This window comes from Danio rerio, chromosome 2 (genome assembly GCF_049306965.1).
Source record: "Danio rerio strain Tuebingen ecotype United States chromosome 2, GRCz12tu, whole genome shotgun sequence".
In the NCBI taxonomy this organism is placed as follows: domain Eukaryota; kingdom Metazoa; phylum Chordata; class Actinopteri; order Cypriniformes; family Danionidae; genus Danio; species Danio rerio.
This window is the reverse complement of record NC_133177.1, coordinates 19189768-19209959: the sequence shown is the minus strand read 5'-3', so window position 1 is coordinate 19209959 and position 20192 is coordinate 19189768. Positions and strand designations below refer to the sequence as shown.

The following is a 20192-nucleotide window of genomic DNA, read 5'->3' as shown; positions in this document are numbered from 1 at the left end:
AGTGAGCTACTCTTCAGTCAAACATAAACAATTTAAAAGAATATGAAAAAAGAAAAAAAGATAAACGCATTAGAAATCAAGCATGGAGAATAATCCTGTGGTATTTAAACAAAAATGACTCCCTCTCCTGGAAATACTGCTGACTGCAGCATGAAAGCACCAGCTGCATTTCAACAAAACACATCCAAAACCTACATTCCCAAAACACACTCTACTTTGCAACTTAATCTTTTATTTGCAATGTTTCATCTCTCCAATCTTTCCAGTTTGATGTGAAAGCATTCATTTCCTTAAATAATAAAGAGAGCAAAAAAAAAAAGGAAAAACATATTTACACAAGTTCTTTCAATAAAACTAAATCAACGGATCACTGTAAGCACCTCTTACCATCTGGAAGAAAACAAATCTTAAATACAGGGAAACTGCCATTTCTGTTGGGGGGAAAAATAAATGGCATTACATCAGATTCTTAACTTTTAATAACTGAAAATAAGCACACAAAAAAAAGAAAAAAAAAAAACATCTCCATATGTATGTACAGAACGCTCCTGAAATGTGTTTCCACTCTACAAGTAGAAAAGGCTTTAGGATCATTACTGTCATTTCATCAAGTTGATTTTTCTATATGCTTCAAGTTTTAATGATTTCTCTTTAAAATTCCACCGCAGGCTAGCTCAAGTGGGGCTGAAGTGGCCCATCAGTTCGTCAAGAGAGAGGTAAGACGCAAAAGTGTGGGGTAGGAAGCGGGACATGGATGGCTTATTAGGAAGCATGTTGGACCCTCGTCATCCAGCAGCACTAAGGTCAAAAAAGTCAAAGTCCATCCGAGACCGTCATCCTGAAGTTCGACAAGTTCACCCCCGTAACTAAAGGATACAGGAAGCATTAAAAGCGCAAAATACAAACGCTACTCAAATCTCATCCCTCACTTTGAGAATTCATCAGATGCTACGCTCGTACACCTTTATCATTGCGGCTTTAAAAACATCAGTCCTCTCGCACGCACACATTAAAGAGAAACGTCTGTAGGAGCTCTGCGTTTGATCGGACGTTACAAACCTACAGGACATGATTCCCATCATGCCTTCTCCACATGATACAGGACGTCCTGTTAGATCCCACGTTGCATATAAATCTATATTAACATGTAAGAGCAGCGTTGGTTTGTACTTTTCCCCCAAGGTTTTTCTCTCTCATAAAAATAAAAATGAGGATGAACTGTTAACACGTTTAAGCAGTCCTGAAGATCTTTTTTTTTTTAATTATTATTATTATTTATTGTTTTAGGTGGACATTTGCCACAAGAGATATAGAGAGCAAAAGAAATGACTGAGAAATGATTGTAGTTTATATCTGTCAAGAGCCATCCTGAACAGATAAGATTGGCTTGGTGAGGATCCAGTTCAACTTGGTTGTCAGAAATCCTCGCCTTTAGTTCCCGGCAGCGCTTTTACTTTTTCTTTTTTTTTTTTCTGCCCTCTCTCACTGCGCTGCTGCCTGGGCGAGCAAAGTTCAGGATTAGCTGTTGTCGGATTCAGACTCGGCCTCTCGTAACCATGTAAAGAAGGCAGTGACGGACTTTAGAGCAACGCCTTTGCCCTGCTGCTCCGCTGGGTCTTTGCTGGATTCCCATTTGTAAAAGGCTTCCTCCTTGATCACGTCCTCGTCGTACAGCGCATCGAAAAACATGCGCAGTAAATCTGAGGGGAAACAGAAATGAGGCTGTTCAGCGACACTTTCAGCAATAGTCATTTAAAACAAAAACAAATTCAGTCCTGCTACTGGTGTACATGTTTCATTCAGAATAGCTCATTATTTTATTTTTTACATTTATAATAGGGACGTAATAAACACCAACTTCTGTACTAAACAAGCATTTCCATGAACAATTTCAGCAGTGTTGAGTGAAATATAATACCTCTGATTGGCCATTGTGTTTAAGTGCTCCTCAAATTACCGTGATCGGCTCCAATGATGATGGCTTCACACAGTGATTACTCAAATACACAAAAACAGGAGTGTTTGAAAGCCACATCTATGGGTGCACTCAAACTATGCTATCTGAACCATGCCCAGGTGTGTTTTCCAGTTTGTTTGAGAAGTGTGAGTGTTCTGAATCGGGCCAGGCACTGTTAAGCTGACCGGCCCTGGCCCGGTTGAATGGGGTGTGCCAGATCGGTTGGGCCTTGGCATGATATGCTTGTTTTGTGAGTGTAAAGCATGTGTGAGGCCAAAACTGAAGATGCAACGTCACTTTTAAGGGACTGCTTAATATGGATTTATTAATCATTCTTGCTTTTCAACAAATCGCAAACTGGCATAGTTTATTAAGACACACAAACCCCTCACTGCACAACAGCTGCACCTTTAGCAAACCTCCTAATACCAGTAGTACAAGTGGTGGATCTGTTATAAAATATTTGACTACATGTCATTACATCCCAAACGACTAAAATGATACAACTAAAGCAATGTCCACTGTGCTGAGCGAGAGTCCTTTTTTTGCCTCTTAAACTGAACAGCCGCATCAATGACTTTAGCACGCTTATGTTCAGAAGGTAAAGATGCAATGCGAGTTGGGGCTTTTAGGAGGGGACAAGCACGCTTCAAACAGATTGAGGCAACCATGCCAAGTGAGAGTATGCCCTATAAGCTGATTTATCAGTAGATTGCTTGTATATCTGCTCATAGACCAGAGATAGACAAACTCTGTCTTGAAGGGTCAGTGTCCCAGCAGAGTTTAGCTCAAAGCATAATCAAACACACCTGCCTATAGCTTTCTAGTGATTTTGAAGACAATGATTAGCATCTTCAGGTGTGTTTGATTGGTGTTGGAGCAAAACCCTGCAGGACACCGGCAACCCATGCCCATCCCTGTCAGACAGATCCTCTGTTAGGCCCCGTTTACACAGCCAGTTAAATGTGACCCAATTCCAATTTTTTGCTCATTTGTGACACAGATCAAATCTGTTCTATGACAGTGTAAACAAAAAAAAACAACAAAAAAAACGCATGCATTCAGATATTCAGAGATCGGTTTCAGGCCTCCTTCATATCTGGAAATAAATCAGATATAGATCGGATGTGTGACAATGCGACTGTCATGTAAACAGGCAGATCGGATTTGAGGCATTTCGTTCTGTACATCATTAAACTTGCGACAATGTAGTGCTTCTCTGCGGTTAAATAACAGACCGAGGAGGGTCTGTGGAGATGCCAACGTGGTAAACAACATCAGAGGAAACTGAGGATTTGCTTACAAAACACAATTTGCTCCCACCAGACCTGATACCTCTCTCGTACCCATACATTCCTCTGAATGGTGGAGGACATCATACAGCACAAACCATAAGTGCAACCTCCGATGACGGCCCTTTCCCACCTCCGCCTCAAAATCATTTTAAAGTTGGGTGAACTTTGTGTTGTAACTTTTGCTTTTTGTCACTATTAATACACACACTGCGGCTTCATATAGAACAACTTTATTCTCTCCAACATCAGTGCGCAGCACTGCGCGCACAGGCAAAAGCTACATCTTCAACTACACACACACACACGCACGCACGCACGCCATATCATTACATAAACTGTGTAGGGTAAATCTGGACTGAACCATTCATTGCTTTTACTACACTTCGCAGAGCTAAAAACAAGACAATTTCTTCCATCGTGGCTAGTCCCAGATAGCAGGTAGTAATCAGCCTGAGCTTGAGCATCGGCGAGTGTTATCCGGGCCGAGTATGGCCCGCAGCTCGCTCGCGCACATCCACTGTGATGATTACTGTTAACCATTTCTGGCCCGAGTCTGTGTATAGAGTCTGGGCCGCTTCTGGCAAGGAGTCAGCTTGTTTAACTGATGACAACAGATTAAATTCTTATTTTATCTAGTAATTTGTTAGCTCCATGTTTAATGACAAATTGAGAAAATATCCATGGTACAACAGCAACAAAATAAGAACATTGTGTGGATGGGTAGACACAAACAAAACATTATTTATAAATGCATTATACATTTCATCATGGCACAGATGCTAGAATCCGCCTTTATGCATGCGCGACATCGTAAATTGTATGGCAAGTGTAAACGCATGAATTGGATATGGTTCACAATTCAAACAACGTGTAAACAGACAGGCAAACAAATCAGATATAGGCAACAAATCGGAATTGGGCATTAAGACATGACAGTGTAAACGGGGCCATAGACACAGCATTCAAATGCTCCAGTGTCTGTGTATCTGTGCAAGCACTCTGAAGGTTGTGAAGCGGTGATCACTGAAGCCAATCAGTCATTACTGTTGAGCATGTGAACACAATAGCCAATCTAAAGTACTCAAATATTATGTGGAAATAAAGGTTTTGAAATTACAGTAATAGTCGGCCCAAAGTCCGTACTTTTCACATTTCTAATTTAGAATGTTACAAAAGCTGTCAAACTAATGCAAATGTTTCTTGAAAATCCTACACTGAAATGTGTTATAAAGGATAATATCAGCATATTAGACTGGACTGGAGCACAATGCTGACATGCTAAAATATATATATTTTTTTAAAGAATCTAAAAATATATAGCATTTATACACAGCTTAACTAAAAATAAAATGTTTTATTTTAGAGTATTTTAGAGTTTGCATCAAACTAAAATATCTAAAAGTTAAATATCAGTTTAATAAAATAACTACAGACAAAAAAAAGTTACAATTCAGTGTAACAATCTTTTTAAAAATAAAATTTAAAAAAATCAATAAAATAACAAAACAAACCTGAAACATACTGACCTATATTTATAAAAACAAAATGTGATCGTATTAAATTTCATTATTTTAAATAACTCAAATAGCTGGCAAATATATAAGGCCTAGTGCTGCATTGTGTTCCTTAAAAAGCCTATTTCTTTTAAATATCATCAATGTCTTCTTTAATCACGGTAGAAATGCTTGGTAAGAGGTGAAAATAAACTGAGCAACATTCTAATATACATTAAAAAAAATACTTCTCTCCATACTCCATACTTCCTTTATTTCATCATTAAAAATCTTGTAAATTAACAACCGGGTATATTCCAATTTTTATATGACTTTTATATGACTCCAATTTTCAATCAGTCTAGTGCAATATCAATTCATGTGAGTTTAAAGGAAGATTATAAAAACAAAAGCGCCACTCACTGGCCGGCTGCTCCATCTGCACCATGAGAGCCTGGAGAGCGTAGAGTGCCTGCAGCTCCTTCTGTTCATCAGAAAGGTACTTCTGCAGCAGCTTTGCCCTCTGGTTAATCTGCTCCACGTCCACACGGTAAGGGTTCTCACCTATAATGGTTCATTAATGCACACAATTAACATCGAGCACAGACCAGAGAGAGATCAGGTCTGAAGTCAAACTACCGTCAACAGCATGTAATGGATTCACTCACATATAATGGCAGACTGGCACACTGACATCATCAGTGCTCGCACAAACTGACTAGAGCTCATCTTTTGCTCATCCAGATTGGCCTTTAAAAGAAAAAAAACGGCAGTCAGTGCAAGTCCCATGCGCATACTACTATACCCATAATGCAGATCGCTGCGATGCCTTAATGTCTGTTTGCAGAGCCTTGAATCTCAGCCAAAGCACAAGCGCTCACCTCTACCCAGTCATAGATCCTCTGGTTGTTGGCTTTTTCTTGTAACAACCTGTCCAAATGTTTACTCAGCTCCTCAGCAGTCAGCTCTTTCTTGCTGGGCTTCTCAGACTCCTCGCCCAGTGTGAACTCCATTTTCTGAAAATACATCATCTTTATGACCTTCAGGCTCAGATATTTATACATTGCTATGTTTGTATTATGCTTGAACATATATACTCTATCTGCATACATATGCACAAAAATGTTTTTGCAAAGCATAATTAAGTGCAATTAATCAATTATAAATATATTTCTAGCAAGTACAAAAGATTAACAGATGATTATTGCAGGGACATGTTTGCAAAACAATAAAAATCAACAGGTTTAAGCATATTATTGTTCAATATTATTACTTTGAAGACAAAATTAAAGGCACAGTTCACCAAAAAATAAAAAAAATCTGTCACCCTTCACTCATTTCAAATCTTTTTTTTCGGTTAAACAAGAATTGTTTCAATGAAAAAAAAAAACTGAGAACATGCAGCTAATATTTGTTTTTCCTTCTTTGGAAGTAAATGGTTACAGGTTTTCAGATTTCTTTAAATTATCTTTTGTGTTCAAAAAAAAAAAAAAAAAAAAAAGGTTTGGAAGCACTTTTTCAACACATTTTCATTTTTGATTGCAATCTCAATATAAATGCCTACATCATTTTAATCCTAAATGGTCACAATTAGAATTATACTTCTGAGGATGACAGTAGTACATTTAAATCTGCCAATGACCACAGAGAGCAGTTATTGTGCAAGTTAAGTATTATGAAACAGCTTAAGTCATTTCAATCTAAACTCTTGCTTCTTTGTTAGAAATATTCAAATAGTCAAAGTACTCAATTTACAATTGAAATCATTATTTGAAACTTCAAAAGAAGGTTGTAGCATTACATAGTTGCACAAATAGTGACTAGCAACCATTAAAAATGTATTTGGTCACTGAATAATTGGATCAAACTTAAAATATGCTGATTCATACGGTAAATAAAACGTTGTCTGTGCAAATGATCAAATCACTCATTCAGGTTATATAATTTACTACTATATTATTTTGATAATGTTCAGCTTCAAGCACCTGTTCTGTAACAAACTTATTGACATCCTCATCTTCAGGCAGAAAGTCTTTCCAGCTGAGTCCAGCCTCCAGCCACATGGCTCCAGCTTTTTTGTGACTCTGGAATATAATAAAAGACATGCACATAATTCCTTAACTGCAGTGATTTTGGGTAACTCAACATTTGCCACAGTGTGATTCTCACCAGTCCTTTGCAGAAAATGTTAAGAACGTCAACAAGCAGGATGGCAGCTTTGCCCATAGGCAGTAGAGGTTTGGACACTTCCCTGTCAAACAAAACATTTGGAAAGGTCAAAAGGGTTTAGGTGTGCCTAGTCTATTTGCCCTGATGATTTAATATCTAAATCTGGAGTTTACAAAGAATAAATGTCTAACCTAAAGAGCTGGCCCATGGGGATGCCACCGTCCTGTAGCATGGGGGTGATGATTTCAGCCAAATAAAGCCAAATGTGGGGAATGTCAATAGCCATGTCATCTGCGATCTCAAGAATCTCCTGCAGTCTGGGGTGAGGGAAATTCAACATCCAAACGTGAGTATAGCGTCACACGCAACATTTAAATTGTTAAAATCATGAACATTATTTGTTGGCTTGAGTTATGTTGAGGCAAAAATTTGAATAAAAATATTAAAATGATGGATGCATAAAGAATGAGAAAAATCAGTTAAGCACAGCAACCGCAAACGTAGTTGATAAAAACAAATGCTGGATCATTTATGTATAACAGCATGTATAACTGCAGCAAATTTCCAATAGAAATCAGTCATTGCTGTAACTTTAACAGCTAGTTTCAGCCAAGCACCTGTGTTTTATTCCATCATGCATTTTTCCATTTGCATTTAATTGTACAAAACTCTAGAAAAAGAGTAAAGTGGTCACATTATGCTGTTAAAATAATTTCTTATCCTTGCCTTAAGAAAAAAAAGGAAAAAGGATAAAAGCAAAAGAACTGAAAAGAAAGAAATTCCCATAGTTTTCAACCAAAAACATACAGATTTGACAGGAAGGTAAAATTAAGATGTTTATAACAGCCCAAGTTGTAACTTAAAGATCGTACCAGGTAGGGCTGTGGAATTAATCGAAAATCCGATTTCAATTTCGGCATCTAACGATTATGAAAAAACAATAATCGAGATAAACGATTATTCCATTATTCACCGCCCCCTTTCTAGTTGTAAGTGTGTTGCTCTTAGAAGCACAAACTAAACTGCATGCTCCTGTGTGTGGAGCATGTGGTTTTGCTTCTGACTGTGCGCGCACACAGAAGCATGCGGGCTGCAGACGGTTGTGCTCATTCGCACACTGTGACGAGCAGAGCATCTGAAGTCATCTTAATGTGAGCACTTTAATGGTCAAATAGGTGTCAAAACGCAGTTAGTGATTATTCATATTAACTCTCAATATTAACCTTAAAATGGGTTTCAAAATATTTAAACCTGCTTTTATTGTAGCCGAATGTAAAAAAAAAAAAAAGACTTTCTCCAGAAGAAAAAATATTATAGGAAATACTGTTAAAATTCCTTGCTCTGTTAAACATCATTTGGGAATTTATTTATTCTCAGAAACGCTTCTAATTTTGGCTTCAACAGTAATCGATTTGAATAATTTTTCCCAAAATCGAGCAGCCCTTTTAACAGGAACAATAAAAAAATCATGTTTGCGCAAAAAAAAAAAAAAAAAAAAAAAAAAGGATATTTTAAACATTTTCTACCCTGACTGAGACTAAAGCCTGCATGAAAAACTCAGGATAGGTCAGTGGCCCAGACATAATATTAAAGACAGGGCACAAAACAGAGATCATCAGTGGAACAGGTGTTCTGTATGCGCATCCTGGTCATTTATTATTGCAGAGAATTAGCGCTGCACAACAGGCACGTGCACACATAGGGCTCAACCTGTGCAGTGCACATGCCCTTTTTAGTCTTGGATATAAAGTGCCCTTCCAAAATGATCAAAAGTGCCCCTGCGACGCGACACACCCTCCGTCCCGCCCTTCAGTAGGCGCACGGCAACACCGCTCTTGAGTACGTGCGCTCAACCCACCTCCCTCCCCCCGCTTAACAGTACGCACGTGACAACACAGCTGATCAGAACGTGCGCGACAACACCGACAACAAAAAACGTATCCTGTACATGCCCTTTGGACAGTCTCTGCACGGGCCTGCTGCACAATATATCTTTCAGCGTTGCAAGATGAGCATCTGCAAATGTCATATTTCAAGTCAGAATTATAAGTTTACCAGGCTCAACAATTAAGAAGACATGCGGTTTGGGTCATTGCATAGTTAACCATAATAGCGTGAAAGTTAGTCATCATTTGCATCCATTTTGTGACCGTAAACGTTTCAAACAAATTTAAAGTAATCATACATAAGAAAATTATAACATGCAGAGCTTTAAAGATTAATGTTATCAAATTATTCATAAGACTATATGATGTTATTTTGCATTTGAGAATTCAATTTCTTTTTGGCGATCCGTTTATCACGATCTATATAAACAAAGAAAAAAAATATTCTCAATATCCATTTTCCCCCAATATTGTGCAGCCCTACTCAGAATAACAAGCAATGACCAGCTGTAAACTCACCCCTTGTAGTACTGCTCTGGATGCAGTATTTTAGCGCTAACGAGCTTCTGAAACAGCAGGCCAATGTGCTCTCTAGCAATGGTGCTGCGCTCCAGCGTGGCCTCTACACCGTTCCGTACAAACACGAACAGCAGAGAAACACTGTTTAACTCCTGCACACACTGCACGGCCTCCTGCAAACACAGCAATGAGAAGCGGGTTAGTGGAAGAGATCTGCACAGGATTAAGAATGGGAGCAAGATCGGATATTTGTATGCAACGGCTCCTCAGTTCCTCAATCCCATCAGTGTAGATCAGTGGCCCAGACACGTGGCTCTTAATGAAGGTCATCAGTGGAGCGGAAATTCACAATAGGGCGAAACAAGTGGACATACAAACCTTCAGGTCATTGATGTGGAGATACTCTTCAATGATAGATTTGGACTTCTTGTCCAGGTCTTCTTCGCTCATGGCTGGTTTGACTGGAGCAGGCGGAGGAAGAGCAGGAGCCGCCATTGGCTTCACTGAAGAAGCAAAGCAAAGTGAAGTGATCAATTAGTGAAGCATCAGCTTAATGATCTGTGCTGCTCAAGCAGATTTGAACATGCATTCGAGTCTCACCAGTTTCTTTGCTTCTATCGCGGTCTCGACTTCCTCGGTCACGGTTGTCTGTCATGCTGGACACGCGGCGTACAGAATCTGGTGGTCCGCGGTTATCACCGCCTCTGCGCTCTTCACTTTCTCGGCTGAAGCTGCGTTTGGTGATGGCCTGAAGTGGTCTGTCCAGGCCTCTATCCCGGTCATCTCGTCGATCAAAACGGTCAAAGCGATCACGGTCACCACGATCTCTATCACTACGGTCCCTGCTAGAGCTGTTTCTGCACAGAGGACGACCATGACTAGATTACATTCATATTATTGTGACTATGTTGATTTGGGAGTGCACATTTGAAAGACTAAACCAAAAACACTTGATATACCTTTGAGGCACTCTACGATCAGAGTCCATTGAGGATGAGGACGACGAAGGTGGTCCAGACTGCTGCAGTGCAGAGAAGCGGTTGAGTGTGCTCGTGGTTGGTCGTCCCTGGTCTGCATCAGATAAGAGCACAGCTTTAGACTTGCATTTACTATAAAATACACGAAGGACTAGATGTTTACATTTCCTGATATAACGCTTGCCCATGGGGAAACTTGTACTATAGCATTGTGGGTGGGTGGTTGGTTGCTAAACTGCTGTCAAGGTTGCTTAAGGTCGTTTCTATAATGTTGTTGTGTTGTGTGATGGATAGGTCAAGATCATTTTAAAAATCCTGGTTTCTAGATGAGATTAATGGCCCACAGGCACTGTATATTCTCATTTATTATATATATATATATATATATATATATATATATATATATATATATATATATATATATATATATATATATATATATATATCTATCCATCTATCTATCTATCTATCTATCTATATATATATATATATATATATATATATATATATATATATATATATATATATATTATCTATATTTGATTCAAATGAAAAAAAAAAAACTTTGTGATTTTTTTTTTACTTATTTACTGATTAGTTTTACTTTATTTAATATGATGCAAAAAATGCCAATCGCACAAATTTAAAATCAAGTTAAGTGAGAGGGGAATGCGAGGTCATTTCTAACATAACAATAATGTAGCTTTCTTTTTGTCCAAAGACATGTTCAAAATGTTTTGGAGAGCAGCCAAAAAAACAACAACAACATGAATAAAGATCTGAGCTTCTCCCAGTTGTGTGGGTCTAGGTTAAATAAGGCTTGGGCAAAAGCTTACCTTGTTCTCCAGTAGACTTTGCTCCTGTGCCTCCACTGCTCCCTTTACCCCAGCTGCCCCATGAGCCCTTGCCTCCTGGGGCCAGCAACTGGTTGTTGAAATCACCAGGCTGCAGACAAGACGGCGCAAGTGAGAATAGGGGCATCTAATTATAACTGAAAGCCAAGTCTAAAGACAAATATATACTTCTGCATCAAGTATGCACAGTAGGCATGGCATCTCCTTTCGCATACCCATGTTGTATAACCTGACGAGCAGCACTAATGTAAGAAATGCAACTTAGCAGTAAGTCATGAGAGGAGTGGTGCAAGTGTTTAACAATCGTCAACTCACAGAGATGACAGATTTTAGTTTCGTAGGCAGGGGCCGGTATAAAATTCTGATGGTATTATAACCTTGAATAAAAATGTCAGTTTCACAGTATCATGGTATTGTGCTCACTGCTCTAAAATATATTCTTTTTCTTTGTCTTTTAAAAAAAAAACATGGTATACCTTGAAAACAGTTATCGCCCCATGTTTAGTTTTCAGTTTACTTTATAGCGAAAAACAATATATGGCAACGGTACTGACATTTGTTCACAATGTTCATTAATTTATAAATGTAAAAGAAAAAAAATTAAGAATAATAATCTCCAGTAACACCAAGTTTTTCCTGATGAGTATTTCAATGAGTGCCCTTATAAAGAGTTACAGCTGTTGAATGTTTGCCAGTTTGCTCCTCTTTCTTTCTTGAATGAACGAGTTTAAGCTGCTGCTTCTTAAGCGTCGCACACATTTCCAGCATAAAACCCAAAACACCAAAGAAACTTGACAATGAAATGTGGAATCCCGACAGCCTACAAGTGTTTTGAAAGTGTCATTCCCAGAATAGCACAGACAGAACGCAGAAGTATAAATGTCCACAATGACATCGGCTACATGCAAGGTATGCTCAGTGGATTACACCAATCACTCGATGCACAGGTGTAAATCAGACTTAAGAAATATCACATATTACAGTCAGACGCTAATGTTTACCTTAGTAATTTTGCTGAGGCGACTGGTGTCAATCGGTCTGCTCTTAGTGGTAATAGGCACTATGTTCCATCCCTCATCCTGGGTCTGGCTCCCGCGGCCCCCAGAAGAGTGTGGCCCACCACGACCCCCACGACCCTGACTTGAGTCTTTCTTAGACAGCAGCTGCTGTTGGACTTTGATTTGCTCTCTGTGTTCCTCCAACTCTGCCTCTTTATGGATCTGGTCAATGGTCTTAGGGCCCTGATCTCCTCTCCTGGGCACCCAGTTGTTCTGTGAGACAGAGAACATTTGAATACAGTTAAAAGAGAAGATGTAACGCATGACTTACTGCACACACGACTAAATTAGTTAGTTTATACTAAGCAGATTGTTACCTTTCGCAAGTCCAAAACATCCTGAAGCATGAAACGGATTCTAGATGATGTCTTCTTCTCTTTAATGATCTTCTCCATCTGGTGGAAGTACTGATCCATACGAGGCTGCAAACAAGAAGCCAATGTTAAATCGGAGCAAAACAAAGCAAAAACAGAAGGCGCTAATCTAAATGATGGTCAAAAATGTTATACACAGAGCAAACAGGAAATTGGATTATAACAGAATGAAGCTCATAACTTGTGAAAGTTTGTCAGGAGGTAAAACTAATTTGTACCTTGGCCTTCTCAAAGTCTAAGTCTTTGCCAATGGTGGACAGCAGCCGGCAAAGGCACTCTAAGCTGTCCTCATCATGGTTCTTCAAGAGCTTGACAATGCAGTCGTGCATGATGGGCTCTGTCAGCATTTTCAGCTTGAACAGCTCGCCGATGAACTTGATGTTTCCCAGCGACCGTTTGCGTGCTTTGTCCTTGGCATCTTGAAGCTCGTCATTCAGGCGCTGACGCTCCTCTTCCTATGGCAAAAAATAAAAATTGTTCGAATTTCAGCAGAACCATTTCAGTCACTACAGAATGAAAATGTGTTGATGCTTCACCTCAGTAGCAGCATCCAGCTCCTTCTGTTTCTGCTCAAAGATCTCATCATCATCCTTGTCCTTTTCAAACTCCTTCTGACAGCGGTTCAGTAGCAGTTTGCGGAAATTCACAGTGACTCCCGGTTTGTCTGAAGTGGGGACTTTAAGCTGAAACAAAACATTTATTCAACTATTATTAACAAGAAGCAAGGTCACATTTTAAAACAGTAATCGTTTTTAAGTGATGTAACGGATAACAAATCTCACGATTCGGATCAGTGAATGGTTTTTAGTCGCAGATTGAACCATTTTTCGGATCAGCCAAAAAAAGACAAATGTATAATCTGCTTTCTATTTTTTTTTTTACAAAAAACAGCCCTGCAAGACACTTTTGGTTTTAACAAACAGAATTTAGAGCCTGTCATTTAAAAAAATAAAAATTAAGAAATAATCAGCTGTATAATATATATTGTAAAATATTGAAAAATTCACTGTTACTACTACTGTTGCAGCTAATGCTAAATGTAGAAATCTAACATTATAATTTGAACAACATTTAATTATTTTTAATCTCATTTTCAATAAATGATTTACTTTTTCACTTATAAAACTTCAGGTATCATGGCTGATGTATAATTTGTGAAAAATTATTCAGTGGTATATTTTTCATGTTTGGTTGGTCGCCACCTCTTGTTTAAATAATGCAATTGCTGCCTACAACTTCATAAACTCAAAAGACTAAAAGATAAATCTCTTAATTTTTGCGGTTTCAGATTTGGATGCAGTGATTTGAAGGATTGATAAACATCTGCAATACATCATCATTTATAATTTGTTGCGTGGTAGTTGACTTCACAATCTTTTAATAATTAATCGTGCAGCTTACATTGAATGCATTAATGCAGGCTAAACAAATAGTGACAGAAAACACCTTTTATGAAACCCACCACATGTCGAATAACCTACCACAACTTCTTCCATCATCATTATATTTTACAAGAAAGCCGAAATGCTTTCATACATGTGATTTGAATGATGCGAGAAATGACCTCTCTGTGATCGTTACAAATTTAGAATCAATCTACAAGTAAAAAAATTTATTTAATCTGCAGGTCAAGTGTGTTCCGAACCGCAAGTTGTGATCTGTACGGATCAACCGTGTTCCGTTACACCCCTGGTATTTAACAGGCTAAAACTGCAAACAGAAGCTAAAAGGTGAACCAGTGAGGTTTACTCTCATTTCTGAAGTACGACTACACTTCAATTGATTAACTTTGAGCTGTGTAGGTGCATCGATTCTTACAGAAATAAGATGTTTTATTTATTCAATAAACAAAGTTTCCTGAAAAAAATGCTTGATCTATTTACGTTTCTTTTAAAAACTTCTTGAAGTGTACGGTTTGGTGATTTGGAGAAACCGAAACACTCCCAGTAATTATTAATAGAATTGCAATTTGTGTGATTTTAAAATGAACAACAACAATATGGCTTCATGTTTTTTTTGAGTGCCAACCAAAAGAAAGCTCTTCAGATCCTCATTACCATTACAATACATCAGTGGCACAAAACAGGTCATCAATGAAGCAACAGACACGAGCAACCCTGCAGAAAAAAGTTACTTACCCCCATAAGGCACCGGCACATGTTGGCATAAGCTACAGAGAAGTTGGGTTCAGAGATGGCTTTCTCGAAGATGAGGTCAATGACACCCTTGAGCCTCTCTTCAGTGTCTATGGCGAGCTCGGTCACCTGCTTCATCAGCTGCTGGAACATCTGTGGTGTGAGCTTGTTCAGGACACTGCGCACACGGCGGAACAGCTCCTGTGTTTTAGCGGCTTCCGCATCATCCTCCTCCTCTTCTCCACGACTTCGTACTTGCTTCTTGACCGAGGGTGTCCAAGCGTTCTCAGCCTGGTTGAGCTCAATGTTGTCTTTGAGAGAAACGCTGGTGATGATCTTGGGGTTGCGACTGATCTGGTCTTTGCCTCGACCCGGCTGAGGGCGCCGTGCAGACTGAAAGGAGTTCAACATTTAAAAATAAATGACTGACCTCAACACAGAGTAAATATTTTAACTATTAAAATCCTATGACTAAAGAAACTGAACTGACCGGTCCTCGCCCTCCTCCTCCGGATGACTGCCGACCCAAGTTAGCATATGAAGGTGTGAAATCAGGCCCACAGTTCATCAGACTCCTGGGGTCCAAGGGCCGCAAGGGGGTTTTATTTGCCTGTTATACAAACAACAAGTGAGTGAATGTAACTTTAAAAACTAAACGGCACAGGATAAATTTGAGGGGTCCAGATGCAAGGTTCACCTTGTCCAAGACAACATCACTGATGTGTGGCAAACCCTCTGGCTTGTGCATGCTTGCACTAATGAACTGAAAGCCAAGCAGGAACTCTCGATCATATCGTTTCTTCTCCTCTGGGTTGATTGGTTTCCATTGTTCTGTTAGGGAAAAAAGTTGCAGGATAGACCAAAATGAGACATTTAGACAATGCGACTGCCTTGCACAAGACAAGCTACACACCATCGTCAACAAAACACCATCTTCAGCTAAAAAGAAAAAACCTTCTGCACATTTCGGCTATTCACTTATGCCTAGTTCAGACTGTGTGATTTTAGCCGCGATTTCGGCTCGCCCCAGGTTTTGAGAAATCGCCGACAAATGCCTGAAATCACAGGCAAATCGGTGCTCGTGCATGTGAGTGCCAATCACACAGTATGAACCATCAAAGATGCGATCTGAGAGAATCGCCGATGAGTCAAATCATGCCGTACGTATTTGCACAACGTATTTGAGGACCGGCAGGGAGACACAATTTCCGGGAGATTATCATTCGTTTGCAGGCATTCGGTAGTCTCTGTGCATTTGCGGAAAACTCCCAGAACTTCCGGGAGACTTGGGATGTCTGGAATGACCTTCCACCCTACTCTTAATTCTCTCTTCGTATTGCCATATGCCTATTACATATCCATAAAACACTATGAAATTGCCGTGCTTGGATCATATCGCTTTCTTACTACAATCGATCCGCTCCAGAGTTCGTTTCAATCAAGCCGAGACCACCTCATTCAGGTGATCTCGGAGCGATTGTTTTGGCGCGGATCCGAGCGCAATTGCTGGATTTACATATGCCAAACGAACCATGCTAACTAGGCAATGGAGACAGGTTCCGAAATAAAAGTCTAGATGTGAAACCACCCTTAAACTACAACTTTGAGGGGGGGAAATGGTGGCAAAGTGTTTGCTTTGAACAATAACATTTTACTTAAAATGTGATTTTTTTTTTGTGAATACTGTGATGTTTCACATATGCATTTAACAGGTTAAGTATTGGCGCACAACATGACATGCAAAACAATGAATGTGCGTAGACGTAGTGTATCTCTTTACAAAACATATCACTGGCAAGCACACAATGCATAATTTGTAAATTATTAAATTAGTTTTAACGGGAATCTTTTTGACAGCAGTTGATTGTAAATGTAATTAATCAAAAACGAAATGAGTAAGCATGTAAATGTATTTTAAAGTCAAGTCTTGATACATAAAATATCAAGTTCTAAGTTAAGGTAGGTTAATGGTCATTTTTCACCCCTATTCTCACCAAATTATACCAAACTTTGTAATTAAAATTTGCTTGATTCAAATAATAAAGGTTTTGTCAGCTCCTAATTTACATGTTATTATCAATTCTAAAGGATCATATGATTGTGGAGAATAGAAAAAGGAAGCTGAAATTTTTCCTTTAGTTTAAAACATTGAAAGAAATTAATAAATAATATAAAACTTGACCAGTTTTACTGATCGGATAAAGACTTTATCAACGCAAAACAATGCTTTAAAATTCCCCCCTGAATTAAAGCGCTCCTATAAGAGGATGAGTGATCTTTAATGAAGCTTATTTAACTTTGCTTCTAACCTTCTTTATATTGATATTTCTGTTCCACAGGTTTAGATGCCTCTGGCTCAATATTTTCTGTGTCGAGCTTGTCCTCTTTTTCCTCCCATGTTTCATCTGTCTCTTCCACTGGTGGGGCTGGGGGCTCTTTCTGAACCACCTCTGGCTCAGGAGCTGGCTTCTCCTCCTCTGGCTGAAACGGGTACACAAGATTCTTAAATCAAGATGCACACACACAAAAAAAAAAAGAAAAAAAAAAGAAAGAAAATAAAAACGTAATAAAAAAATAAATAAAAAAAAAAATCACAAAAGGTGCTACTGTAAAAACAAATGTATAATGACAGCACAAACCTCCTTGAAGGCATCTAGAACATCTCCAACATCCTTCTTATTCAGATCCTTGATCTTCTTTTTCTTCTTTAGCACTATTGGGGAGGCAGCTAGGGAGACAGTAACTAGAGTCAAACTTGGAAAGGAGATAAACAAATAATATTCTTTACAATCCTAATTTAATAATTTACCAACCTTGCATAGTTGTTTCTTCAACAAGGCAGACTGGTGCAGGGGTGGGGGCCTCTTCCGCTTTCTCCTTTTCGGTTTCCTCCACAGATGCTTTAACAGCTGTAAGGCAGCTCTGCTGGTCCTGTGGAACCACTTGTTCAGCAACTGGATTAGCGGAGCTCTCTGGCTTTACATCTGGAACCTCTGCAGAGTCCTGGGGCAAACCGTTTAACAAAGGCTGTTCCTTTGGCTCATCGGCAGCCAGTTCTGGAACGGGCATCTCTGTGATTACAGGGGCACCATCACGATCTTCAGCTACATTAGGAGAAGACTCCACCGCACTGGAGGCGACAACAGCTGGACTTGAGGCTGCTGTAACTTCTGTTTCAGCCACAGGTTCATACTCTTTCTCCTCGGCTTCCTCTGGCTCCACAGGAGCACAGGGCTCCTTGGGCTCCTTCTGAGCAGAGGCTTCAGGGAGCACTGGAGCATCCACACTGTCTGCAATTTGAGGCTCTGAAGTTTGGGGATTGTTTGCAGGAGGAGGAGAAGGAGAGGGTACCACAAGATCCTCTTCTGGAGGACTGGGAATCTTGCTCTCTGGTGAAGCAGGTCTGACTTCTGACTCGGGTTTAGAGTCGATGGATGAAGGTGCTGGGGGCTCTGGTGTCTTACATGGAGGAGGGGTGGACGCAGATGCAGGACTTACCATGGCCTTCACTTCATCATCTGAAGATCAAGCAGAGTAAACATTATTAAAAATAAAAATAAATTCTCTAACCAAAATGGATGGTTGACAAAAATGAAAATGATAAAAATGACAAGCTGCAGAAATTTCTTAAATTATTACACTGATGTCTGGAATACTCAATTCTGATTGGTCAGTTGTGACATTCGAAGGTATATTATTCCCAGTTAACAACCGCTGAATAGCAGATGCTCATTTGGTAAACTTCAAAATCACCATGACCTGTGTTCACATCCATATATTAATATCCAAATTAAAGTGTTACATTATGTAACACCGCTGTTTTTGACTGTTTGGCCCCATCTTAAGAATGAATAATACATAGGTTGATCTATGCTCCATTTAACCAGTTTCATTTCTGCTTGGTGTTTGGTACCATCTTGTGACTGAACAATGTGCAAGTTAGTTCCATCAGCTCTAGTCAGCTGTTTTAGTTTCTGTCAGCTTTGCTTTAGTTAAATTAATAGACTGTTATGACTCAGAACAATGTTTTGTATCAAATGTTTTTGTTTTGGGGCAATAAGCGAAATAAAGTATGTCAGACTGTTGTTTTTGTCAAATTAAGCTCTTCAGTCTTCTACAATCAGTCTTATCTACTGTATCAGGCTGCTGCTAAGCCTGTTAGTAAAACTGCAGATTGATGGTAACATCTAAGCCCCACAGTAGTGACAATACACCACTGAAGTAAATCTTTGCCATTAATTGTACTTTTAGCAACATTTTTAAAATAAATACATTTAAAATAAGTGTTTAATAGAAAACAATGACACTTTTACAGGTTTAACTTTTTTAAATTGGTCTGGAACACAGTGAAAACTCCATCAACTCAAAAGTATGTTAACTCTGAAATGAGACTCTTGGTTTTCCGTTTTTAAATGGCAGGTTTGGCAAACTCAAGAAAGCAGGGTAAGCCAAGCCTGTTTCTGAAAGAGAACTTTTACTCAGACACATGAGTGCACATTTAAATCCATTTAAAAACTCAATTTTAGAAATTTTATCCTAAACTGATCAATGCGAGTAAAAGTGGGAATCTTAAATTAAACATTTCTGAACATCAAGTTTAGGTTATATGCATTCTTGTTTTGTCAAATTTGCAGTAGAAAATATGCAGTAGCCTATTTTATACGATTTAATGCAATTACGTCTGAAATTACTTTCAAATTACGGCCAACTCCCCACTTTAAGTGAAAAGTCAATAAACGTCACATTACATTATTAATTTTTTATTATTCTTCAATATTTAAATACTTTAAACGTAAACTTGCACAATAACTTAAATAGCTATGTTTTCCACACTCAGTCTCTGTTTCGCTGATACAGTGGTGTTGCTTTTTTTTTTTTTTTTTTTAAATATATGGTTGTATTTGTTGCATGAGCACATCAGGTTCAGCTGGAGAAAAATGCTGATCTCTTTTTTTTCAGATGTTGCCATGGTGACTCATTATCTACGCTCCATTGATAATACCTTTTTATAATTGCAGTGTGCACGCTTAACTCTGAATCAGTCTACTCAGACTTGATTGACCCAACTCCTATCCGCTTTTCTGAAACAGAACTCTTAAGTTTTTAATCTCTTAGTAAGTCAACTCAGTTTATAGATTTAAACTTCCAGTTGGTTCAACCTCCTTATTGAAACATTCCTTATTTTGAGGTTATTGATGCATACGCAAGTGGATAAATCCAATCTATCAGACATGGAAATCACATTTGAAACTTGCCACTTTTTTCAGGATGGAAAAACAGTTTTGGCAATAATGTACTTTTTTTGCTTGTTATTATTATTATTATTATTATTAAGAATGTATACTCACCAGTGCTGATCTCAGCAGGAAAAGTTGGAACGCTTTCACCATTGGTCTGAACTGGACTTCCCACTTCTGTACCAGCAGTCTGGAAAAACAAAACAAAACAATGAACTCATTGTAATATAAATGAGCA

At 38.7% G+C, this 20192-nt stretch overlaps 1 protein-coding gene and 2 non-coding genes across 26 annotated transcripts in view; all 3 read right to left on the bottom strand.

Annotated features, from left to right (window-relative positions):
• Positions 1–215: 215 nt before the first annotated feature.
• The window catches only part of eif4g1a (eukaryotic translation initiation factor 4 gamma, 1a), a 40608-nt gene continuing 20631 nt past the window's right edge, over positions 216–20192 (bottom strand). For 23 of the 24 annotated variants that reach the window (XM_009298328.5, XM_073920507.1, XM_073920570.1 and 20 more), the window contains 23 exons: positions 20066–20144; positions 17531–18235; positions 17357–17445; positions 17027–17198; positions 15415–15548; positions 15208–15327; positions 14721–15110; positions 13119–13265; positions 12801–13037; positions 12526–12630; positions 12152–12421; positions 11133–11241; positions 10279–10390; positions 9920–10176; positions 9698–9822; positions 9320–9492; positions 7106–7231; positions 6915–6996; positions 6731–6829; positions 5627–5761; positions 5414–5495; positions 5169–5309; positions 216–1700 (listed from right to left, as the gene is read on the bottom strand). In XM_009298328.5, the coding sequence (XP_009296603.1) occupies positions 1519–1700; positions 5169–5309; positions 5414–5495; positions 5627–5761; positions 6731–6829; positions 6915–6996; positions 7106–7231; positions 9320–9492; positions 9698–9822; positions 9920–10176; positions 10279–10390; positions 11133–11241; positions 12152–12421; positions 12526–12630; positions 12801–13037; positions 13119–13265; positions 14721–15110; positions 15208–15327; positions 15415–15548; positions 17027–17198; positions 17357–17445; positions 17531–18235; positions 20066–20144 (4071 nt within the window). In that variant the 3' untranslated portion in view covers positions 216–1518. 24 annotated transcript variants of the gene reach the window in all.
• Positions 9582–9657, bottom strand: LOC137488414 (small nucleolar RNA SNORD66). Its single transcript, XR_011007440.1, has one exon. It is a non-coding gene; the product is annotated as a small nucleolar RNA SNORD66 (small nucleolar RNA).
• LOC137488415 (small nucleolar RNA SNORD66) lies at positions 14621–14681 on the bottom strand. Its single transcript, XR_011007441.1, has one exon. It is a non-coding gene; the product is annotated as a small nucleolar RNA SNORD66 (small nucleolar RNA).